This window comes from Camarhynchus parvulus, unplaced genomic scaffold, assembly GCF_901933205.1.
Source record: "Camarhynchus parvulus unplaced genomic scaffold, STF_HiC, whole genome shotgun sequence".
Classification (NCBI taxonomy): Eukaryota; Metazoa; Chordata; class Aves; order Passeriformes; family Thraupidae; genus Camarhynchus; species Camarhynchus parvulus.
The window spans coordinates 37894-64045 of record NW_022147946.1 but is presented as its reverse complement, the minus strand read 5'-3'; the positions used below and the strand labels follow the sequence as shown (position 1 = coordinate 64045).

At 48.0% G+C, this 26152-nt stretch overlaps 1 protein-coding gene across 1 annotated transcript; it reads right to left on the bottom strand.

Moving 5' to 3' along the window:
* Nucleotides 1–1587: 1587 nt before the first annotated feature.
* On the bottom strand, nucleotides 1588–24208 carry LOC115915957 (the record flags this gene model as incomplete). Its single annotated transcript, XM_030969654.1, is given in 15 exon segments — nucleotides 1588–1757; nucleotides 4687–4921; nucleotides 5417–5539; nucleotides 6239–6309; nucleotides 7252–7359; nucleotides 8673–8747; nucleotides 8891–9032; nucleotides 13126–13175; nucleotides 15171–15285; nucleotides 15287–15368; nucleotides 17442–17504; nucleotides 17506–17605; nucleotides 20462–20666; nucleotides 21914–22092; nucleotides 24112–24208. Coding segments are annotated over 15 exon segments (1815 nt in total), but the record flags the coding sequence as incomplete, so codon positions are not given.
* Between the last annotated feature and the right edge of the window lie 1944 nt (nucleotides 24209–26152).

The following is a 26152-nucleotide window of genomic DNA, read 5'->3' as shown; positions in this document are numbered from 1 at the left end:
AAATCGCCTAAAAATCACCCAAAAACCACCCAAAAGTCGCCTAAAAATACCCCAAAACGGCCTAAAAATCACCCAAAACCACCCAAAAAATCGCCTAAAAATCACCCAAAAATCACCCAAAAATTGCCTAAAAATCACCTCAAAATCACCTAAAAACCACCCAAAAAACACCCAAAAAATCGCCTAAAAATCACCCAAAAACACCCAAAAATTGCCTAAAAATCACCCAAAAAACACCCCAAAATCACCCAAAAATTCCCCCCCAAATCGCCTAAAAATCACTCAAAAATCACCCAAAAATCGCCTAAAAATCACCCAAAAACCACCAAAAATCACCCCAAATTCCCGAATTTGCCCGAAAACCCCCGAATTCTCCCCCGACCGTACCCGTGCAGCGGGGCCAAAAAGGCTGCCATGACGCTGGGACGCCTGGGTCCCCAAGCACCCAAAACCCCCAAAATTCCAAAAGCCCAAAAACCCCGCAAAATAATAAAAACGCCTAAAAACACCCAAAACCAGCTAAAATTGCCCCAAAATCACCCAAAAATCGCCTAAAAATCACCCAAAAACCACCCAAAAGTCGCCTAAAAATACCCCAAAACGGCCTAAAAATCACCCAAAACCACCCAAAAAATCGCCTAAAAATCACCCAAAAATCACCCAAAAATTGCCTAAAAATCACCTCAAAATCACCTAAAAACCACCCAAAAAACACCCAAAAAATCACCTAAAAATCACCCAAAAACACCCAAAAATTGCCTAAAAATCACCCAAAAATCACCCCAAAATCACCCAAAAAATCCCCCCCAAATCGCCTAAAAATCACTCAAAAATCACCCAAAAATCGCCTAAAAATCACCCAAAAACCACCAAAAATCACCCCAAATTCCCGAATTTGCCCGAAAACCCCCGAATTCTCCCCGAATCGTACCCGTGCCGCAGCGCGAGGCGCACGAAGCCGCGGCGCTGGCGCAGGGTGACGCGGTGACGCCCCGGGGTCCCCAAGCCACCCCAAAACCACCCAAAACCTCCTCCCAAAAGCCCAAAAATCCCCGTAAAATAATCCAAAAATCGCCTAAAAATCACCCAAAAACCAGCTAAAAATTGCCCCAAAATCACCCAAAAATCGCCTAAAAATCACCCAAAAACCACCCAAAAGTCGCCTAAAAATCTCCCAAAACGGCCTAAAAATCACCCAAAATCACCCAAAAAATCGCCTAAAAATCACCCAAAAATTGCCTAAAAATCACCCCAAAATCACCTAAAAACCACCCAAAAAATACCCAAAAAATCGCCTAAAAATCACCCAAAAACACCCAAAAATTGCCTAAAAATCACCTCAAAATCACCTAAAAACCACCCAAAAAACACCCAAAAAATCACCTAAAAATCACCCAAAAACACCCAAAAATTGCCTAAAAATCACCCAAAAAACACCCCAAAATCACCCAAAAAATCCCCCCCAAATCGCCTAAAAATCACTCAAAAATCACCCAAAAATCGCCTAAAAATCACCCAAAAACCACCAAAAATCACCCCAAATTCCCGAATTTGCCCGAAAACCCCCGAATTCTCCCCGAATCGTACCCGTGCCGCAGCGCCGCAGGCGCGCTGGCCGCTGGGGGGGCGCAGGGTGACGCGGTGACGCCCCGGGGTCCCCTCGAGCGCCTCGGCCGCGCCCCCGACCACGATGAGCAGGGCCTGGGAGCGCCGGGCCAGGACGGCGTCCAGGCAGCGCCGGCTGACCGGGCACAGCCCTGAAAACGGGGGAAAAAATGGGGAAAATGGTGAAAATCCCGCCGAAAAAACCTAAAAATGGGAAAAAAAATGGTGAAAAAAGGGCGAAAATTGACCCCAAAAATCCCCATAAGAGACCCCAAAAATTCCCCCAAAATTCCCCCAAAATTCCCCCAAATCTGATCCCAATCCCCGTCCAGGCAGCGCCGGCTGACCGGGCACAGCCCTGAAAACGGGGGAAAAAATGGGGAAAATGGTGAAAATCCCGCCGAAAAAACCTAAAAATGGGAAAAAACCCGGTGGGAAAAGGGCGAAAATTGACCCCAAAATCCCCATAAGAGACCCCAAAATTCCCCCAAAATTCCCCCCAAAATTCCCCCCAAAATTCCCCCAAATCTGACCCCAATCCCCGTCCAGGCAGTGCTGGCTGAGGGGCACAGCCCTGAAAACGGGGGAAAAAATGGGGAAAATGGTGAAAATCCCACCAAAAACCTAAAAATGGGAAAAAAAATGGTGAAAAAAGGGCGAAAATTGACCCCAAAATCCCCATAAGAGACCCCAAAATTCCCCCCAAAATTCCCCCCAAAATTCCCCCAAATCTGACCCCAATCCCCGTCCAGGCAGCGCTGGCTGAGGGGTGCGGCCCTAAAAATAAATCCCAAATCTTTCAGAAATCCTAAAACACAAAAAAACCCCAAAAATTCCCTAAAATACCCAAAATCCTATAAAAACCCTATACAAACCCCATAACATCCCCACTGACCGGCAGCCATGGCGTATTCCTCATAGATCGGCAGCCGGAACGGCCCCATCCAAAACCCCATAAAAACCCCCCAAAAACCCCCCCAAAAAGTCCCATAAAAACCCCAAATCCTATAAAAACCCTATAAAACCCCATAAAACCCCATAAACCCCCATAAATCGGCACTGACCGGCGGCCATGGCGTATTCCAGGTAGATCGGCAGCCGGAACGGCCCCATCACAAAATCCCGTTAAAAAAAAACCCAAAAATCCCCAAAAAATCCCATAAAAACCACAAATCCTATAAAAACCCTATAAAACCCCATAAAACCCCATAAACCCCCATAAATCGGCACTGACCGGCGGCCATGGCGTATTCCCGGTAGATCGGCAGCCGGAACGGCCCCATCACAAAACCCCATTAAAAAAACCCCCAAAAAACCCCAAATAAATCCCATAAAAACCCCAAATCCTATAAAAACCCTATAAAACCCCATAAAACCCCATAAACCCCCATAAATCGGCACTGACCGGCGGCCATGGCGTATTCCCGGTAGATCGGCAGCCGGAACAGCCCCATCACAAAATCCCATTAAAAAAAACCCCAAAAAAACCCAAATAAATCCCATAAAAACCCCAAATCCTATAAAAACCCTATAAAAATCCTATAAAACCCCATAAACCCCTATAAAAGCCCCACTGACCGGCGGCCATGGCGTATTCCCGGTAGATCGGCAGCCGGAACGGCCCCATCACAAAATCCCATTAAAAAAAACCCCAAAAATCCCCAAAAAATCCCATAAAAACCCCAAATCCTATAAAAACCCTATAAAAATCCTATAAAACCCCATAAACCCCCATAAAAGCCCCACTGACCGGCGGCCATGGCGTATTCCCGGTAGATCGGCAGCCGGAACGGTCCCATCACAAAATCCCATTAAAAAAAACCCCAAAAAACCCCAAATAAATCCCATAAAAACCCCAAATCCTATAAAAACCCTATAAAACCCCAAAAAACCCCATAAATTGGCACTGACCGGTGGCCATGGCGTATTCCCGGTAGATCGGCAGCCGGAACAGCCCCATCACAAAATCCCATTAAAAAAAACCCCAAAAAACCCCAAATAAATCCCATAAAAACCCCAAATCCTATAAAACCCTATAAAAATCCTATAAAACCCCATAAACCCCCATAAAGCCCCACTGACCGGGCGGCCATGGCTATTCCCGTAGATCGGCAGCGGAACGGTCCCATCACAAAATCCCATTAAAAAACCCCAAAAACCCCAAATAAATCCCATAAAACCCCAAATCCTATAAAACCCTATAAAACCCCAAAAACCCCATAAATTGGCACTGACCGGTGGCCATGGCGTATTCCCGGTAGATCGGCAGCCGGAACGGCCCCATCACAAAATCCCATTAAAAAAAACCCCAAAAATCCCCAAAAAATCCCATAAAAACCCCAAATCCTATAAAAACCCTATAAAACCCCCATAAAAACCCCATAAACCCCCATAAATCGGCACTGACCGGGGCCATGGCGTATTCCCGGTAGATCGGCAGCCGGAACGGTCCCATCACAAAATCCCCTTAAAAAAAACCCAAATAAATCCCATAAAAACCCCAAATCCTATAAAAACCCTATAAAAATCCTATAAAACCCCATAAACCCCCATAAAAGCCCCACTGACCGGCGGCCAGATATTCCCGTAGATCGGCAGCCGAACGGCCCCATCACAAAATCCCATTAAAAAAAACCCCAAAAATCCCCAAAAAATCCCATAAAAACCCCAAATCCTATAAAAACCCTATAAAAACCCTATAAAACCCCATAAACCCCCATAAAAGCCCCACTGACCGGCGGCCATGGCGTATTCCCGGTAGATCGGCAGCCGGAACGGCCCCATCACAAAATCCCATTAAAAAAAACCCCAAAAATCCCCAAAAAATCCCATAAAAACCACAAATCCTATAAAAACCCTATAAAACCCCATAAAACCCCATAAAACCCCATAAAACCCCATAAATCGGCACTGACCGGCGGCCATGGCGTATTCCCGGTAGATCGGCAGCGGAACGGCCCCATCACAAAATCCCATTAAAAACCCCAAAAACCCCAAAAATCCCATAAAAACCCCAAATCCTATAAAAACCCTATAAAAACCCTATAAAACCCCATAAACCCCCAATAAAGCCCCACTGACCGGCGGCCATGGCGTATTCCCGGTAGATCGGCAGCCGGAACAGCCCCTCCAGCGCGGCCAGGTTGGGGCGCAGCCCCGGGCAGGGACCCCCCTCGGGTTTGGGGTCACCCCAAAAGGATTTGGGGTCGGGTTCGGGGTCCCAATGGGATTTGGGGTCATCCCAATCAGATTTGGGGTCACATTCGGGGTCAGTCCCAGATTTGGGGTCGGATTTGGGGTCAGATTCAAGGTCGGACTTGGGGTCAGTCCCAGATTTGGGGTCCCAATGGGATTTGGGGTCATCCCAACCAGATTTGGGGTCGGATTTGGGGTCAGATTCAAGGTCAGATTTGGGATTGGATTTGGAGTCATCCCAATGGGATTTGGGGTCCCAATCAGATTTAGGGTCAATCGCAGATTTGGGGTCACCCCAGTCGGATTTGGGGTCGGTTCCAGATTTGGGGTCAGGGTCGGATTTGGGGTCGGATTTGGGGTCGGTCCCAGATTTAAGGTCCCAATGGGATTTGGGGTCAGTCCCAGATTTGGGGTCACCCCAATGGGATTTGGGGCCGGATTTGGGGTCACCCCATGGGGCTTTGGGGTCGGTTTTGGGGTCAGATTTGGGGTGGGATTTGGGGTCACCCCAATGGTATTTGGGGTGGGTTTTGGGGTCACCCCAATGGTATTTGGGGCGGGATTTGGGGTCACCCCAATGGTATTTGGGGTGGGATTTGGGGTCCCTGCGGGGGGCCCTGCCCGCGGCGCCGCAGCCGCCGGTGACGAAGGCGCCGAAGACGCCGATGCAGGAAATGCCGTGGGGTTGAGCGGGGAGCACGTAACTGCGCCCGGGGGGGAGGGGACACTCCCGCACCACCTGGGGACAGCGGGGACGTTTGTGGGGTTTGGGGACATTTATGGGATTGGGGACATTTATGGGGTTTGGGGGATTTGGGGACATTGGGGACATTTATGGGATTTGGGACATTTATGGGATTTGGGGACATCGGGGACATTTGTGGGGTTTGGGGACATTTATGGGATTGGGGACATTTATGGGGTTTGGGGGATTTGGGGACATTGGGGACAATTGGGGACATTGGGGACATTTATGGGATTTGGGGGATTTGTGGGGTTTGGGGAACTTTATGGGATTGGGGACATTTATGGGGTTTGGGGATCTGGGGACATTGGGGACAATTGGGGACATTTATGGGATTTGGGGACATTTATGGGGTTTGGGGGATTTGGGGACATTGGGGACATTTATGGGATTTTGGACATTTGTGGGATTTGGGGACACATGGGATTTGGGGACATTTATGGGATTTGGGGGATTGGGGACATTGGGGACATTTATGGGATCTGGGAACTTTGGGGACATTTATGGGATTTGGGGGATTGGGGACATTGGGGGGCATTGGGGGCACTTGGGGAATTGGGGAGGTCAGGGACATTTGGGACATTCAGGGACATTTACGGGGTTTGGGGACACTGGGACATTTATGGGATCTGGGGACATTAATGGGGACACTGGGGACATCGGTGCCATCGGTGGCCCGGTTGCCATGGTTACCGTGATGGGGAAGTAGTCACAGAAATGGTCCCAGAGGCGCCAGTTGCGCAGCCAGTCCCAGTGCCGGGGCCCTGGGGACACCGGGGGGACATCGGGGACATTGAGGGGGGGACACACACAGGGGATGCTGCCACCGACCCCCCCATGGCTGTCCCCAGTGTCCCCAATGTCCCCAATGTCCTCAAACCCCCCAGTGACCCCAAATGTCCCCACCCCAATATCCCAAATCCCTTCAACCCCCCAATGTCCCCAATGTCCCCACTGTCCCCAATGTCCCCCCAGTGTTCCCAGTGTCCCCAAATGTCCCCAATGTCCCCCCAGTGTCCCCAATCCCCCAAATGTCCCCAATGTCCCCCCAGTGTCCCCAATGCCCCCAATGTCCCCCCAGTGTCCCCAATGCCCCTGATGTCCCCTCAGTGTCCCCAATATCCCCAATGTCCCCCCGGTGTCCCCTCAGTGTCCCCTCTGTCCCCCCAATGTCCCCAATGTCCCCCCAGTGCCCCCAATGTCCCCCCAGTGTCCCCAATGTCCCCTCTGTCCCCGGTGTCCCCTCAGTGTCCCCAATGTCCCCGCTGTCCCCAATATCCCCAATGTACCCTCAGTGTCCCCGGTGTCCCCAATGTCCCCCCAGTGCCCCCAATGTCCCCAATGTCCCCAGTGTCCCCCCAATGTCCCTGCTGTCCCCTCAGTGTCCCCGGTGTCCCCAATGTCCCCCCAATGTCCCCTCAGTGTCCCCAATGTCCCCCCAATGTCCCCCCAGTGTCCCCGGTGTCCCCACTGTCCCCGGTGTCCCCGGTGTCCCCCAATGTCCCCCAGTGTCCCCGGTGTCCCCACTGTCCCCCCTGTGTCCCCGGTGTCCCCAATGTCCCCCCAGTGTCCCCGGTGTCCCCACTGTCCCCGTGTCCCCGGTGTCCCCCGTGTCCCCAATGTCCCCCAGTGTCCCCGGTGTCCCCACTGTCCCCGGTGTCCCCGGTGTCCCCAATGTCCCCCCAGTGTCCCCGGTGTCCCCGCACCGCGCTCGGGCCCGTGCCAGTCCCAGAGCCACCACCCCGCGTAGGTGACGGGGACGATCCAGAGCCGCGTCCGGAGCAGCAGCAGCAGCGCCAGCGCCGAGCCCGGCCCTGATTTGCATATTCACCACCCCTCATTAGCATCAATTACCATACAACAACGCCATCCCCTCGTTTCTCCCCTTTGCCGGCGTTAATTAACCCCACCCTGTTAATTGCACCCTCCCCTCTAAGGGTTAATTTGCTCCCCTCCTCATTAATTAACCCTCTCGAGTTAATTAATTCCCTCTTAATTAATTATTCTCCACTCGTTGTTAATTACCCCTCATTTGATGTTCATTAACCGCCGTTAATTGCATCCTCCCCTCTAAGGGTTAATTTTCTCCCCTGCCCATTAATTAGCCCACTGGAGTTAATTAATTCCCCGTTAATTAATTGATTATTCTCCCCTCGCTGTTTATTACCCCCATTAATTGCCCCATTCGGGCGCACTAATACCCCCAGGCTTAATTACACCCCCAAGTACTGCCCCCTGTAATGTAACCCAATCAACGTCCCCTTTCCTCATTAATTAACCCTTTTAATTAATTAATCCCCCCAATTAATCACATCTCCAGTGGTTAAACTTCCCCTCCAAAGGGTTAATTACCTTCCCCAGGGGTTAATTACCCCTTCAGCCTTAATTAACCCCGTTAATTACCGCCATTAATTGCCCTCTCCACCTTTAACCCCATCAAGCCACTCCTCCCTCCCCATTAATTAACTCTCCCATTCATTAATTGCCTTCATTAATTACCCTCCCTAGGGCTTAAACCCCCTCCTCAAACCCTTAATTACCTCTCCAAACCCTTAATTAACCTTAATTAAACCCCTCTAATTACCCCCCAGCCTTAATTAACCCACATTAATTGCCCCCTCTACCTTTAACCCCATCAACATCCCCTCTCCCTGTTTAATTAACCCTCCTAATTAATTAACCACCCAATTAATAACCCCTCCAGTGCTTAAACCCCCCCTCAAAGCCTTAATTAGCGCTCCAAACCCTTAATTAACCCGCGCTAATTAAGGCTATTAATTGGCCTCTCCGCCTTTAACCCCATCAATGTCCCCTTTTCCTTATGAATTAACCCTTCTAATTAATTAACCCTCCCAATTAATTACCCCTCCAGGAGTTAAACCCCCTCCTCAGAGCTTTAATTACCCCTCCAACCCCTTAATTAACCCTTAATTAACCCGCGCTAATTAAGGCCATTAATTGGCCTCTCCACCTTTAACCCCATCGACATCCCCTTTCCTTATGCATTAACCCTTCTAATTAATTAACCCCCCCAATTAATTACCCCTCCAGCGCTTAAACCCCCTCCTCAGAGCCTTAATTAGCGCTCCAACCCTTTAATTACCCCTAATTAACGCGCGCTAATTACCGAGGAAGAGGAAGGTCAGCATCCATTGAACGACGCTCAGCGCCTGCAGCACGGAACCCAAAGTCGCCGCCATCGCTGCCAAGGGAGGGGGAGCGAATTGGGGGTGACACCGCTGGGGGAGGGTCGGGGACCCTCGGGGGGATCCCCCGAATTCGGGGGGACCCCAAAAACCTCGGGGGGGACCCCAAAAAGGGCCCCGGCCCCCCCCATCCCGGTACCTGCGCGGGCGCCACGTCCCGAGCGAGCCCCGAACTTTGCCCGGGGCGGGGGAAGGAGCCGGGAGCGGCCGGGGGGGGGCGGGGAAAGGGCAGAAAAATTGGGGGAACCCCCCCGGGGGGCACCCCGAAATTTGGGGGAACCCTAAAAAAAATGAAGGGCGAGAAAATCCTACAAAAATCCCCCCAAAAATCCCCTTGAAAATGGAGAGAAAAAGGTAAAAATGTGGGGGTTTGAAGTGGGAAAAAGGAGGGAAAGTTTTGGGGTTCCCCCCACCTTGGGGACCACGAAATTTGGGGGAACCCTAAAAAATGAGAGACCCTAAAAAATCCCCAAATCCTAAAAGAATCCCATTAAAAATCCCATTAAAAATGGAGTAAAATGAGGGGGAATGTAAAAATTTGGGGGTTTGAAATGAGATTGGAGTGCCCTAAAAAATGTGGGAAAGTTTTGGGGTTCCCCCACCTTGGGGACCCCGAAATTTGGGGGAACCCTAAAAAAAATGAAGGGCGAGAAAATCCTACAAAAATCCCCCCAAAAATCCCATTGAAAATGGAGAGAAAAAGGTAAAAATGTGGGGGTTTGAAATGGGAAAAAGGAGGGAAAGTTTTGGGGTTCCCACCCTTGGTGAACCCCAAAATCCCCTCTAAAATCCCCCAAAATCCCCCTAAAGTCCCTTTAAAATCCCCGAAAGTCCCTCCAAATTTCCCCTCAAAGTTCCTCAAAAATCCTCCAAAATCCCTTTAAAATTATCGTAAAAATCCCTTTAAAATTCCCCCCAAAGTCCCTTTAAAATCCCTCAAAAATTCCCCAAATTCTCCCCAAAATCCCTTTAAAATTACCTCCAAAATCCCCCAAAAATCCCTTAAAAAAACCCTTCCCAAATCCTCCCGAAAATCCCCTCAAAATCTCTTTAAAATCCCCCAAAAATCCTTTTAAAATCTCTTTAAAATTTCCCCCAAAACCCCCTAAAAAAACCCCAAAAATTCAGAACACACCGAATTTTAAACCAATTTATTGGGTTGAAAATCCTTTTTTTGGGTACAGAATTTTCGGAGTACTCCCCCGATTTTTTGGGGTTTTTTTGGGGTTCACACGAAACTGAGGAGCCCTAAAAACCCCCTAAAAATTCACAATACACCGAATTTTAAATCAATTTATTGGGTTGAAAATCCTTTTTTTGGGTACAGAATTTTCGGGGTGCTTCCCCTGATTTTTGGGGGGTTTTCCAGATTTTTTGGGGTTTTTTTTGGGGTTCAGACGAAGCTGAGGAGCCCCCAAACCCCCTAAAAAAACCCCCAAAATTCAGAATACTCCTAATTTTAAACAAATTTATGGTTCTTAAAATCCTTTTTTTGGGTACAGAATTTTCGGAGTACTCCCCCGATTTTTTGGGGTTTTTTTGTGGGGTTCAGACGAAGCTGAGGAGCCCCAAAACCCCTTAAAAAAAACCCCAAAAATTCACAATACACCCAATTTTAAATCAATTTATTGGGTTGAAAATCCTTTTTTTGGGTACAGAATTTTCGGGGTGCTTCCCCTGATTTTTGGGGGGTTTCCCAGATTTTTTGGGGTTTTTTTTGGGGTTCAGATGAAGCTGAGGAGCCCCAAAACCCCCTAAAAAATTCACAATACATCTAATTTTAAATCAGTTTATTGGGTTGAAAATCCTTTTTTTGGGTACAGAATTTCCGGGCTGCTTCCCCTGATTTTTGGGGGGTTTCCCCAGATTTTTTGGGGTTTTTTTTTGGGGTTCAGACGAAACTGAGGAGCCCTAAAAACCCCCTAAAAAATTCACAATACACCGAATTTTAAATCAATTTATTGGGTTGAAAATCCTTTTTTTGGGTACAGAATTTCCGGGCTGCTTCCCCTGATTTTTGGGGGGTTTCCCAGATTTTTTGGGGTTTTTTTGTGGGGTTCTGTCGTGGGTTTACAGGAAGCAGGTTTTCTGGGAATGGAGTGGCCAGAGGCCAATAGGTGTTCAGATTTTAAATTGACACCAGGCTTGGCCACTGAGGGTGGATGCGCCTCTGAGAACACAGGGGTTAGAAGCAGAGCACTCCCTTGGGCTCCCTCTTTGATTTCCTGCCAGCAAAGAGGCAAGGCCTCCCCTGCCCGGCTTCGAGCTGGGCAGGGAGGGAAAGCCTGCGGCCCGGCAGAGGTAGGCCTGACCCCTCAGGATGGAAGGGTGGTGGGGGGCACCAGGAGGCGTTGGGCAGCCCCCCCACCCAGGAGAGACAGAGGGAGAGAGGCCCCGAGAAGATTTGGGCAGCCCCCCACAGCCAGAAGACGAGAGAGAGAAAGCTGGTACGGGCCTGTGGCCTTGAACTGATATCGGCCTGTGAAGAAGGAGGGGGAAGGGGGGAGTGCAGCAGGGAAGGAGCCTGGCTGAGTGCAGATATTTGTTAACCCCTTTCTGGACAATGAAGACCTCACAGAGCATTTGGACCTTTTCCGGAGGGGAGATGGAGTGGATGATAAAGAAGAAATGAGCAAGTGAATGACAGTTGGAGCAGTGAGTGAGGCTGGGAGAGTAAAGAAGAGGCCGGAAAGGGATGATGGAGTAGCTGGTTGCTGGACTCTTTTTGGTACAGCCATGGACAGAACCATGCTTCCTCGCGACACAGAGGCTGCATGCAGGGGGGAGGCGATGGCTCAGAACTGAGAGGGTTCAGTTTTGGAGACCCCCCGGCCCCAGGGGGTAGACAAGTATGGGGGGGACAAGAGGTCCCGAGATGAGAGAAAACTGCTTTTTTTGGAACTGGTCAAAGCACCCTTAAAAGGATAACCCTTGAAGCAGCTCTGTTCCATGTCCAGTGGTGGGAGCGCTGGGCATGCAAGGAAGAGGTCACCATGGCCCCAAGAAGGACTCCTCTCCTCTTGATGGACTGGAATTGAGTATTTACAGGGTGATGGGTGGAGATTTGAAATTTGGAAGATGTATTGGAAATGTGGGGGGGAGGAGGAAATGCTTTTTGTGGAGTTTTCATTTTCCAGGTGTGTGTGTGTGTGTGTGGTTTGTTTTCCTTTTGTAGTTTAGTTAATAAACTTTTTTCCTAAGGTAGAGGCCTGCTTTGCTTATTTCCTGGTCACATCTCACAGCGAACACCAGGGAAGTATATTTTCATGGGGCACTGGCATTGTGCCAGTGTCAAACCATGACAGGTTCAGATGAAGCTGAGGAGCCCCAAAACCCCCTAAAAAATTCACAATACACTGAATTTTAAATCAATTTATTGGGTTGAAAATCCTTTTTTTGGGTACAGAATTTCCGGGGTGCTTCCCCGGATATTTTTGGGGTTTCCCCAGATTTTTTGGGGTTTTGTTTTGGGGTTCACACGAGCCCAGGGCCAACCCCTAAACCCCAAAATTCAGAAGACCCCTAACCTCCTTGTGCTTCTGAATTTGAGTACAGTCGCGCACCCCATTTTTGCGGTTTTGTGGGGTTCGGTGTGACCACAAACCCAACCAAATGCACAATACACCAAGGTTTTCTTTTTGGGACCCTTTTTGGGAGTTCGGGTGCCCCCACTGGGTTGGGTCGTTTTGCGCACAAAACCGGAAAAACCCCAAAAAACATTCAATAAACCCCAAAAATATTTCTATAAAAAACCCCCAAAAAATCCCATAAAAAACCGCGAAAAAATCCCATTAAAAACACCAAAAATCCCATTAAAAACCCCACAAAAATTCCAAAAAGATCCTAATAAAAATCCCACGAAAATCCCAAAAAGATCCTAATAAAAATCCCACGAAAATTGCAAAAAGAAAATCCCATTAAAAACCAAAAAAACCCCACTAAAATCCCACTAAAATTCCATCAAAACCAGTAAAAATCCCATTAAAAATCCCATTAAAAATTCCCATTAAAATCCCACAAAAATTCCCATTAAAAATCCATTGAAAACCTCAAAAAAACCCATTTAAAACCCCAAAAAACCCACCAAAATCGCCAAAAAATCCCACCAAAAAATCTCCTTAAAAAGCCCCCCAAAATCACATTGAAAATCAAAAAAATCCCATTAAAATCCCACTAAAAACATAAAAAAAATCCCATTAAAAACTCAAAAAAATCCTATTAAAAATCCCGTTAAAAAAAACCCAAAATCCCATTAAAAACACCCAAAACCCCATTAAAAAGAAACCAAAAATCCCATTAAAAAACCCCAAATTTCCCATTTTTAATGGGATTTTATTGAATGGGGTTTGGGGTGCGGCCGTGCCACAGCTCCACCTGCTCCGCCGAGGGCTGCAGCACCCGCGGCAGCTCCAGCGGCGCCCCCACTGCGGGAAAAACCCCAAAAAACATTCAATAAACCCCAAAAATATTTCTATAAAAAACCCCCAAAAAATCCCATAAAAAACCGCGAAAAAATCCCGTTAAAAACACCAAAAAAATCCCATTAAAAACACCAAAAATCCCGTTAAAAACCACCAAAAACCCACTAAAAACCCCACAAAAATTCCAAAAAGATCCTAATAAAAATCCCACGAAAATTGCAAAAAGAAAATCCCATTAAAAACCAAAAAAACCCCACTAAAATCCCACTAAAATTCCATCAAAACCAGTAAAAATCCCATTAAAAACCAAAAAAACACTAAAATCCCATTAAAAATCCCATTAAAAACACCGAAAATCTCATTGAAAACCACCAAAAACCCACTAAAAATCCCACGAAAATTCAAAAAAAATCCCATTAAAAACCAAAAAATCCACACTAAAATTCCGTTAAAACCCAGTAAAAATCCCATTAAAATCCCACCAAAATTCCCATTAAAAACCACCCATAAAAATGCAAAAAAATCCCATTAAAAACTCTCTCAAGACCCCAAAAATCACATCAAAAACCACACAAAAGCCATTACAAACCAAAAAAAATCCCACTAAAAACCTCCAAAAAAATCCCACTAAAATCCCATTACAAATCCATCAAAACCAGCAAAAATCCCATTAGAAATCCCATTAAAAATCCCACAAAAATTCCCATTAAAAATCCACTGAAAACCCCAAAAATCCCCAATTAAAATACCAAAAACCCCCAAAAAAACCCCATTAAAAAAATCTCACCAAAATCGCCAAAAAATCCCATTAAAAATCTCATTTAAAAACCCCCGAAAATCACATTGAAAATCAAATAAATCCCATTAAAATCCCATTAAAAACATCAAAAAAATCCCATTAAAAACTCAAAAAAATCCCATCAAAAATCCCATTAAAAAAACCCCAAAATCCCATTAAAAACTCATTTGAAACCCCAAAAATCCCACTAAAAAACCCCAAAAAAAAAATTTTGGGGTTTTTTTACCCAATTTTTACGTTTTTTTTCGCAATTTTTGTGCTTTTCCCCATTTATTTTATTTTCCCCAATTTTTCCCTTTTTTCCCCCAAATTTCTGGAATTTTTTCCCTGAACTTTGCTCTCATTTCCCCAATTTTTTGGTTTTTTTTTCATTTTTTTCCCATTTTTTCCCCAAACTTTTGTCTTTTTTCACCGGGTATTTTTTGGTTTTTCCCGATTTTTGTAGTTTTCCCCATTTATTTTATTTTCCCCAATTTTTCCCTTTTTTCCCCCAAATTTCTGGAATTTTTTCCCCTGAACTTTGCTCTCATTTCCCAGAATTTTTTACATTTTTTTCCCATTTTTTCGGGCTTTTTTCCCATTTTTTCCCCAAACTTTTGTCTTTTTTCACCGGGTTTTTTTTGGTTTTTCCCAATTTTTGTGCTTTTCCCCGTTTATTTTATTTTCCCCAATTTTTTTTTTTTTTCCCCAAAATTCTGGAATTTTTTCCCTGACCTTTGCTCTCATTTCCCCAATTTTTTGGTTTTTTTTTCATTTTTTTCCCATTTTTTCCCAAACTTTTGTCTTTTTTCACCGGGTTTTTTTTGGTTTTTTCCCGATTTTCGTGTTTTTCCCCCCATTTTCTCTCACCCACGGTGTGGATGGGCCGGCGGAAGGGCAGCAGCCCCAAGCAGCACTGCAAAATGCCTCATGAATCCCAAATTTTGGCATTTTTTACCCAATTTTCATGTTTTTTACCCAATTTTCACATTTTTTTCCCAATTTTTGTAGTTTTCCCCATTTATTTTATTTTCCCCAATTTTTCCCTTTTTTCCCCAAAATTCTGGAATTTTTTTCCCTGAACCTTGCTCTCATTTCCCCCAATTTTTTGGGTTTTTTTTTCATTTTTCCCCCATTTTTTCCCCAAACTTTTGTCTTTTTTCACCGGGTTTTTTGGTTTTTTCCCCGATTTTCGTGTTTTTCCCCCCGTTTTGGCTCACCCACGGTGTGGATGGGCCGGCGGAAGGGCAGCAGGCCGAAGCTGTACTGGAAGACGCCGCGCGCGTGGAAGAGCGGCAGCGCCACGCCGAGCAGGCGCTGCAGCCGCCCTGCAGGCGCCGCGCCGCGAGCCCGGCGGGTTGGGCACCTGCAGGAACAGCTCGTTCTCCCCGAAGCTGAACACCGGCACCAGCGGGGCGCTGGGAACGGAGAATTTGGGGGGCAACCCCAAATTAGGAGCCTGACCTGGGACAGAGCCAAAATCCCAGCCCAAAATTCCCCTTGGAAATCCCAAAATTCCCCCTGGAAATCCCAAATTCCCTTCCTCAAATCCCTTCCCCAAATTCCCCTTGGAAATCCCAAAATTCCCCATGGAAATCCCAAATCCCTTCCCCAAAATCCCACTTTAGGAACCTCAAAATCTGCCCTGGAAATCCTAAATCCCAAACCCAAAATTCCACTTGAGGAACCCCAAAATCCCTTCCTCAAATCTCCCTTTGGGAACCCCGAAATTCCACTTGAGGAACCCCAAATCCCCCTTGGAAATTCCAAATCCCTTCCTCAAAACCATTCCCCAAATTCCCCTTGGAAATCCCAAAATTCCCCATGGAAATCCCAAATCCCTTCCTCAAATCCCTTCCCCAAATGCCCCTTGGAAATCCCAAAATTCCCCATGGAAATCCCAAATCCCTTCCTCAAATCCCTTCCCCAAATTCCCCTTGGAAATCCCAAAATTCCCCATGGAAATCCCAAATCCCTTCCTCAAATCCCTTCCCCAAATGCCCCTTGGAAAATCCCAAATCCCTCTTTGGGAACCTCAAAATCTCCCCTGGAAATCCTAAATCCCAAACCCAAAATCCCACTTTAGGAACCCCAAAACCTCCCTTTAGAAATCCCAAAAATCCCCCCCTGGAAATCCCAAATCCCTTCCTAAAATCCTCCTCTAAAAATGCCCAAACCCTCAATCCCTTCCCTAAATCCCTTCCCTAAATCTCCCTTTAGGAACCTTAAAATTCCACTTGAGGAACCCCAAAATCCCTTCCTCAAATCTCCCTTTGGGAACCCCGAAATTCCACTTGAGGAACCCCAAAATGCCCCCTGGAAATGCCAAATCCCTTCGCAAAAATCCTCCTTTAGGAACCCCAAAATCCCTTCCCCAAATCCCTCTTTAGGAACCCTAAAGTTCCACTTCAGGAACCCCAAATCCCTTCCCCAAATTCCCCTTTAAGAACCCCAAAATTCCACTTCAGGAACCCCAAATCCCTTCCCCAAATTCCCCTTTAAGAACCCCAAAATTCCACTTGAGGAACCCCAAAATCCCTTCCCAAAATCTCCCTTTGGAAACCTCAAATCCCTTCCCAAAATCCGCCTTTAAGAAGCCCCAAATTCCACTTTAGGAACCCCCAAAAAATCCCCTCCTGGAAATCCCAAATCTCTTCCCCAAATCCCTCTTTAGGAACCCCAAAACCTCCCTTTAGAAATGCCAAAAATCCCCCCCTGGAAATCCCAAATCCCTTCCTGAAAATTCCGCTTTGGGACTCCCAAAATTCCACTTGGGGAACCCCAAATCCCTTCCCCAAACTCCTCTCTGGGACCCCAAAATCGGGCACCAAAGGGGCACTGGGAATAGAAAATTTGGGGGGCACCCCGAAATTAGGAGCCTGTCCTGGGACAGAGCCAAAATCCCAGCCTAAAATTCCCTTTGGAAATCCCAAAATTCCCCATGGAAATCCCAAATCCCTTCCTGAAAATTCCACTTTGGGAACCTCAAAACCTCCCCTGGAAATCCTAAATCCCTCGCTCAAATCCCTCTTTAGGAACCCCAAATCCCCCTTTAAGAACCCCAAAATCCCCATTTATCCCCCAAAAGTCCCTCATTTATCCCCCCAAAATAGGGATTTACCCACCAAACCCCCCTCAGGAACCCCAAAATCCCCATTTATCCCCCCAAATCCCCGTTTATCACCCCAAATCCCCGATCTATCCCTCCAAATCTTCCATTGACGACCCCAAATCCCCATTTCTCCCCCCAAAATCCTCATTTCTCCCCCAAAATCCCCATTTATCCCCCCAAATCCCCGATCTGTCCCTCCAAATCCTCCATTTCAGACCCCACAACCCCTCCCCTCATGCACCGCAAAATCCCCGTTTCCCGCCCCAAAACCGACCCCAAAACCCTCCCAAAACCCCCATTTCTCTCCCCAAACCCCCCCATTTAAGCCCCCAAAATCGCCATTTCTGCCCCCAAATCCCCGTTTTGCCCCAAACCGCACCCGTATTTGAGGGCGATCCTGACGAAGCCCCTCCGGCGCAGCAGCTGCAGCCGCGCCGGCCCGCCGGGCCTCGAGCGGCCCCGGGCCCCCCAGCGGACACGCCGCGAGGCCGCCGGGCCCGGCCAGCAGGTGCTCCAGGCTCGAGGCCTCCGACGAGACCAGGCCTGGAAACGCGGAATGAAAGGGGAAAAAATCGGAATTTGTGGGGGAAAAAATTTCGGAATGATTCAGAAGCCCAGGCCCGGCCAGGAGGTGCTCGAGGCTCGAGGCCTACCGACGAGACCGGGCCTGGAACAGGGGACCGAAAATAGGGAAAAAAAATTAGAATTAGTAGGGGAAAAAATCAAAATTAAATGGGAAAAAATCAAAATTAAAGGGGAAAAAAAAATCGGAATTAAAGGGGTAAAAATCGGAATTTGTGGGGGAAAAAATTTCGGAATGATTCAGAAGTCCGGGCCCGGCCAGGAGGTGCTCGAGGTTTGAGGCCTACCGATGAGACCGGGCCTGGAAACACAGATTTCAAATCAGAATTAAACGGGAAAATTTTCAGAATTAAAGGGGAAAAATTTCAGAATTAAAGGGAAAAAATACCAGAATTAAAGGGGAAAAATGCAGAATTTGTGGGGGAAAAAATTCGGAATTATTCAGAAGCCCAGGCCCGGCCAGGAGGTGCTCGAGGTTTGAGGCCTACCGACGAGACCGGGCCTGGAACAGGGGACCAAAAATAGGGAAAAAAAATTCAGAATTAGTAGGGGAAAAAATCAAAATTAAAGGGGAAAAAATCAAAATTAAAGGGGAAAAAAAAATCGGAATTAAAGGGGTAAAAATCGGAATTTGTGGGGAAAAAATTTCGGAATGATTCAGAAGTCCGGCCCGGCCAGGAGGTGCTCGAGGTTTGAGGCCTACCGATGAGACCGGGCCTGGAAACACAGATTTCAAATCAGAATTAAACGGGAAAATTTTCAGAATTAAAGGGGAAAAATTTCAGAATTAAAGGGAAAAAATACCAGAATTAAAGGGGAAAAATGCAGAATTTGTGGGGAAAAATTCGGAATTATTGAGAAGCCCAGGCCCGCCAGGAGGTGCTCGAGGTTTGAGGCCTACCGACGAGACCGGGCCTGGAACAGGGGACCAAAAATAGGGAAAAAAAAATTCAGAATTAGTAGGGGAAAAAATCAAAATTAAAGGGGAAAAAAATTCGGAATTAAAGGGGTAAAAATCGGAATTGGTGGGGGAAAAAATTTCGGAATGATTCAGAAGCCCAGGCCCGGCCAGCAGGTGCTCGAGGTTTGAGGCCTCTGATGAGACCAAGCCTGGAAACACAGATTTCAAATCAGAATTAAACGGGAAAATTTTCAGAATTAAAGGGAAAAAATACCAGAATTAAAGGGGAAAAATGCAGAATTTGTGGGGGAAAAAATTCGGAATTATTGAGAAGCCCAGGCCCGGCCAGGAGGTGCTCGAGGCTCGAGGCCTCCGACGAGACCAGGCCTGGAAACGTGGAATTAAAGGGGAAAAAATCGGAAATAAAGCGGAAAAAATTTGGAAATAAAAGGGAAAAAAATTAGGAATTAAAGGGGTAAAAATCGGAATTTGTAGGGGAAAAAATTTCAGAATGATTCAGAAGCCCAGGCCCGGCCAGGAGGTGCTCGAGGCTTGAGGCCTACCGACGAGACCGGGCCTGGAAACGCGGAATGAAAGGGGAAAAAATCAGAATTAAAGGGGAAAAAATCAAAATTAAAGGGAAAAAAATTCGGAATTAAAGGCGTAAAAATCGGAATTGGTAGGGGAAAAAATTTCAGAATGATTCAGAAGCCCAGGCCCGGCCAGCAGGTGCTCGAGGCTTGAGGCCTCTGATGAGACCAGGCCTGGAAACGCGGAATGAAAGGGGAAAAAATCAGAATTTGTAGGGGAAAAAAATTCGGAATTAAAGGGGAAAAAAATTCGGAATTAAAGGGGAAAAAATCAAAATTAAAGGGAAAAAAATCGGAATTAAAGGGGTAAAAATCGGAATTTGTAGGGGAAAAAATTTCCAAATGATTCAGAAGCCCAGGCCCGGCCAGCAGGTGCTCCAGGCTTGAGGCCTCTGACGAGACCCGGCCTGGAAACGTGGAATTAAAGAGGAAAAAAATGGAATTAAAGGGGAAAAAAATTTAAATTGAATTGAAACAATTAAAAATGTAATATTTTTAATTCATTTAACCCTTCGCTCACCGCCGGCCAGGGCGTAGTCCCTGAAGAGCGGCAGGGAACCCCCCGAGAGATTTTGTATAGAATTGGAACATTTCAATTTCATGGAAACAATTGAAAATGGAACATTTTGAATGGATTTAACCCTTCGCTCACCGCCGGCCATGGCGTAGTCCCGGAAGAGCGGCAGGGAACCCCCCAAGTGATTTTGTATAGAATTGGAACATTTCAATTTCATGGAAACAATTAAAAATGGAACATTTAAAATGAATTTAACCCTTCGCTCACCGCCGGCCAGGGCGTAGTCCCTGAAGAGCGGCAGGGAACCCCCCAGGAGATTTCCCATTGAATTGGAACATTTCAATTTCATGGAAACAATTAAAAATGGAACATTATGAATGGATTTAACCCTTCGCTCACCGCCGGCCAGGGCGTAGTCCCTGAAGAGCGGCAGGGAACCCCCCGAGAGATTTTGTATAGAATTGGAACATTTAAATTTCATTTAAACAATTAAAAATGTAATATTTTTAATTCATTTAACCCTTCGCTCACCGCCAGCCAGGGTGTAGTCCCTGAAGAGCGGCAGGGAACCCCCCGAGAGATTTCCCATTGAATTGGAACATTTCAATTTCATGGAAACAATTAAAAATGGAACATTTAAAATGAATTTAACCCTTCGCTCACCGCCGGCCATGGCGTAGTCCCTGAAGAGCGGCAGGCGGAACCAGCAGGGAACCCCCCCAAGTGATTTTGTATAGAATTCGAACATTTCAATTTCATGGAAACAATTGAAAATGGAACATTATGAATGGATTTAACCCTTCGCTCACCGCCGGCCATGGCGTAGTCCCTGAAGAGCGGCAGGCGGAACCAGCAGGGCAGCGTCAGCAGCCGCGGCCGCAGCCCCGGGAAGAGGCGCCCGAACCCGGTGGCCTCGGTGCAGAAATTCCCGAAGGCTCCGGCGGCCAAAACGCCGTGGGGGTGAAACCCAAACACGTAATTGCGGCCGGGGTCCAGCGGCACCGTGCGGATCAGCTGCAAAAAAATGGGGAAATTGGAATGATTTTCAGAATTTTTAGCGATTTTTTGGGGGATTTTTGGGGATTTTTAAAATTCAGTTTTCGGGGGTTCGGGGGGAGATTTTGGAGTTTTGTTTTTACTTTTGTGTTCTGTTTTTAATTTTGAGATTTTGGGGGGAATTTTGGAGAATTTTTGGTGGAATTTGGGGTTTTTAAAAATGAATTTCGGTGGATTTTTGGTGGATTTTGGGGTGGTTTTTTTTTAGGAATGTTGGGGAGGTTTGGGGGATGTTTTGGGGGAATTTTGGAGTTATTTGGGCTTTTTTTTTTGCGGATTTTGGGGTTGTTTTGAGAATTTGGGAGGGGTTCTTGTAGAATTGATGGAGGGCAGTGGAGAATTTGGGGGTTTTGGGGGGAATTCTGGGGTTTTTTGGGGAATTTGCGGCTTTCCTTGAATTTTAGGAAAGCAGAAATTCCTGAAGGCTCCGGCGGCCAAAATGAACACGTAATTGCGGCCGGGGTCCAGCGGCACCGTGCGGATCAGCTGCAAAATTTAGAATTTTGGGATTATTTTGGGGATTTTTTTCGGGATTTTTTTTTAGTAATTTGGGGGGATTTTTGGAGGGATTTTTTTTTTTGAGGGTAATTAGGAATTTTATTTCGTTTTGGAGTTTTATTTTTCATTTCGGGGAGGTTTTGGGAATTGGGGGCTCGGTTTTTTTTGGTTTTTTGTTTGTTTTTTTTTTATTATTTTTTTAATTTTATTTTTTTGGAATTTAGGGGTCGCGCATTTACGGCGCGAGGGCGCCGCCTGGTGGCGAGGCGTGGGGAGATCCTCCAGAGACCCCCAAAAATCCCCCCAAAATCCCATCCAGGAAACCCAAAACCCGTAAAACTCCACTCAGGCACCCCAAACCTTCAGAATCACCCCCAAAATCCCATTTTTCCTCCCATTTTCTCCCCTCAGGATCACCGAGATGGGGAAGTAGTCCCGGAAGTGGTTCCAGACGGGCCAGGCGCGCACCCAGGCGCACGGGCGCTCCCTAGCGGCGGTCCTCCAGGGACCCCCTCAAATCCCCCAAAACTCCCCTGAGGAACCCCAAATCCCCCAAACCCCTCCTCAAAACCACCCCAAACCCCATCCAGAGACTTCAAACCCCATCCAGGGACCCCAAAACCCCCTAAACCCCACCCAGTTCCCCCCCAAACCCCCCAAAATCTCCTCAAAAAGCCCGTTTCCCGCCATTTTCCGGCCAGGATCACCGAGATGGGGAAGTAGTCCCGGAAGTGGTTCCAGACGGGCCAGGCGCGCACCCAGGCGCACGGGCGCCCCCCGCGGCGGGGCGTGTCCCGGTCCGCCAGCAGCCACAGCCCGTAGAGCAGCGCGGGGAGCCAGAGCGGGCCGCGCAGCGCCAGCACGAACAGCACGGTGCACAGCTGGCCTGTCATCGATAGGTGATCGATTGTCAGCTATTGGGTTGCGTTATTGGGTTAGAAATGTGAATATATATATATCTGTGTATATATGTGTATACATATATATCAATCAGTACGAACAGCACGGTGCACAGCTGGCCTGTGATCGATAGGTGATCGATTGTCAGCTATTGGGTTGCGTTATTGGGTTAGAAATGTGAATATATATATCTATATATATCTATATATATATATATATACACATGTATATGTGAAAATATATATATATATCTGAGTGTATATATATATATATGTGTATACATATATATCAATCAATAGGAACAGCACGGTGCACAGGTGGCCTGTGATCAATAGGTGATCGATCGGTTATCGATTGTCAGCTGTTGGGTTGCGTTATTGGGTTAGAAATGTGAATATATATATATATATATATCTATATATATATATATATATATATATACATGTATATGTGAAAATATATATATATATCTGTGTGTATATATATATATGTGTATACGTATATATCAATCAATAGGAACAGCACGGTGCACAGGTGGCCTGTGATCGATAGGTGATCGATTGGTTATCGATTGTTAGCTATTGGGTTTTGTTACTGGGTTAGAAATGTGAATATATATATATGTGTGTGTGTATATATCTGTAATATCAGCAGGAACAGCACCGTGCACAGCTGGCCTGCGGATCGATAGATTATCAATAGTTACCGATAATTAGATATTGGCGATTGTTATTGGCTTATAAATATGGATATGTAACTATTGATGAGTATATATGTGTGTATATATATATATATATATATAAACCCCCCCAAACCCCACCAAAATCCCCCCAAAACCTCCCCAAAATCCCCCCAAACCCCCTGACAAGATCTCCCCAAAATCTCCCGAAATTCGACCCCCAAAACTTCCCCCAACCCCCCAAAATCACCCCAGAACTCCCCAAATCCTCCCCAAAACCACCCGAAAACTTCCCCCGAACTTCCCAAACCCCCCAAAATCCACAAAAAAACCCTCAAAATTCCCCAAAACCCCCCAAATCCCACCAAAATCCCCCCAAACTTTTCAACCCCCCAGAACCCCCAAATCCAGACCCCAAATCCCCCTCCCCAAATTTTCCGACCCCTCCCCAAAACCCCCCAAAAATCCCCAATTTTTTTGGGGTGAGAACGCTCAGCGCTGCCCTAAAGAACTTTGGGATAAAACGGGGGGGTCAGAGGGATTTTGGGGACCCCCGGCTGGATTTTTGGGATGCCGACAGAATTCTGGGGACCCCCCCTCACAATTCCACCCCCGATCACCCCAAATTTCTCCCCAGGAACCCCAAATTCCCCAATTTTATGGTGAGAACGCTCAGCGCTGCCCTAAAGAACTTCGGGATAAAAAAGGGGGGGGGTAAAGAGATTTTGGGGACCCCCGGGCGAATTTTGGGGACCCCCACAATATTCCGGGGACCCCCCCTCACAATTCCACTCCCAGGAACCCCAAAATCCCCAATTTTAGGGTGGGAACGCTCAGCGCTGCCCTAAAGAACTTTGGGATAAAAGGGGGGGGTCAAAGGGGGACAGGCGGATTTTGGGGACCCCCGGGCGGATTTTGGGGACCCCCACAATATTATGGGGACCCCCCCTCACAATTCCACCCCCGATCACCCCAAATTTCTCCCCAGGAACCCCAAATTCCCCAATTTTATGGTGAGAACGCTCAGCGCTGCCCTAAAGAACTTCGGGATAAAAAAGGGGTCAAAGGGGGACAGGGGGATTTTGGGGACCCCCGGGCGGATTTTGGGGACCCCCACAATATTATGGGGACCCCCCCTCACAATTCCACCCCCAAGAACCCCACATTTCTCCCCAGGAACCCCAAAATCCCCAATTTTAGGGTGGGAACGCTCAGCGCTGCCCTAAAGAACTTTGGGATAAAAGGGGGGGTCAAAGGGGGACAGGCGGATTTTGGGGACCCCCGGGCGGATTTTGGGGACCCCCGGGCGGGTTTCGGGGCGCTCACCGAGGAGGAGGAAGGAGAAGACCCACTGCAGCACGGCCAGGGTCTGCAGGCGGCGCCGCAGCGGGACGCGCAGGGGGGCGAACTCCAGCAGCGGCATCGGGGGGATTCGGGGGTCCCGAGGGGGTTTGGGGGGTCCCGGGGGGATTTGGGGGGTCCTGGGAGGGTTTGGGGGGGGATTAAAGGGGATTTGAGGGGGTCCTGAGGGGATTTAGGGGGAGATTTGGGGGTTTAGGGGGGATTTAGACGGGGATTTGGGGGGTCCTGGGAGGGTTATGGGGGGATTTGGGGAGGTTTAATGGGAATTTAGGGGGGTCCCGAGGGGATTTGGGGGGATTTGGGGAGGTTTAAAGGGGGATTTGAGGGGGTTTGGGGGTTTTAGTGGGGATTTAGGGGGTTTTAGGGGGATTTAGGGGGGAATTTGGGGGTCCCAACGGGTTTGGGGGTCCCGAGGGGGTTTAGGGGGGGATTTGGGGGGGATTTAGGGGGGATTTAGGGGATTGGGGGGTTAATTTAGGGGGGGATTTTGGGGGGTCCCGAAAGGGTTTAGGGGGATTTAGGAGGATTTAGGGGGTTCTGAGGGGATTTTGGGGGGGGATTAGAGGGGATTTGGGGGGATCTGGGGGGGTCCCAAGGAGGTTTGGGGGGGATCTGGGAGGTCAGGGGGTTACTGGGAGCACTGGGATGGGTTAGGGGGGTTACTGGGAGCACTGGGGGGTTACTGGGAGCACTGGGATGGGTTAGGCGGGTTACTGGGAGCACTGGGGGTTACTGGGAGCACTGGGATGGGTTGGGGGGGTTACTGGGAGCACTGGGATGGGTTTGGGGGGTTACTGGGAGCACTGGGGGGGTTACTGGGATGGGTTAGGGGGGTTACTGGGAGCACTGGGATGGGTTGGGGGGTTACTGGGGGGTTACTGGGAGCAGGAGCGCGTTACTGGGAGCGGGAGGGAGTTCCTGGGAGAGAAGGGCGAGAGTTACTGGGAGCCACTGGTTTGAACTGGGAATGGGGGAGAGGTTACTGGGAGCCACTGGGTTGAACTGGGGCGGCCCCGCCCCCTCCCAGGGGGAATTTGGGCAATTTTGGGGCAATTTTGGAGTTGTGAAAGGAAGGAGTGAAAGGTGAGGGGGAGGGGGCGTGGCCAAGCAGAGAGGGGCGGGGCTTAAGGGACGGCGTCGGGGAGTGGGCGGGGCTTGTGTAAACAATCTGGGGATACTGGGATGAACTGGGATCCCACCTCCAATGCTGTCCCCATGTCCCTGCGTCCCATCTCAGGTCCTTTAACCAAATAAACCCCAAAAATACGGGGGTTTTCACCCAAAATTCGAGGGGTTTGCTCCAAAATTTGGTGTTGTCCTCCAAAATTGAGTGTCGTCTTCCCCCCAAAAATGAGGGGCTGTCCCCCCCCCCTAAAAAATGGGGTGCGGGGATAAAAGGCGCCGGTGGGATTTGAACCTGCGACCTCCCGGTTACTTTAATCAACTAAACCCCTAAAATCCGGGGGTTTTCACCCAAAATTTGGGGGTTTTGGTCCAAAATTCGGTATTTTGCTCCCAAATTGAGTGTTTCCCGTTAAATTGGGGGATTCCCCCCCAAAAAAGGGGGTGCCCGGTAAAAGGCACCGTCGGGATTCGAACCCACGATCTCCCGTTTGCTTTAACCAGGCACTTTAACCAACCAAATAAACCCCCAAAATTCGGGGATTTTGGCCCAAATTTCGGGTTTTTTCCCCAAAATTCGGGGGTTTTTTTCCCAAAATTCGGAGGTTTCCTCCCAAATGGAATATCCAGCATGAAATTGGGGGTGTCGCCCCCAAAAAGGGGGTGCCCCGGTAAAAAGCACCGGCGGGATTCGAACCCACGATCTCCCGTTTGCTTTAACCAGGCGCTTTAATCAATGAAATAAACCCCTTAAAATCGAGTTTTTCACCCAAAATCCCGTTTTTTTCCCCGAAACTCGTTGTTTCCCCCCAAACAGAATATCCAGCATGAAACTGGGGGTGTCCCCCCCAAAAAGGGGGTGCCCCGGTAAAAAGGCACCGGC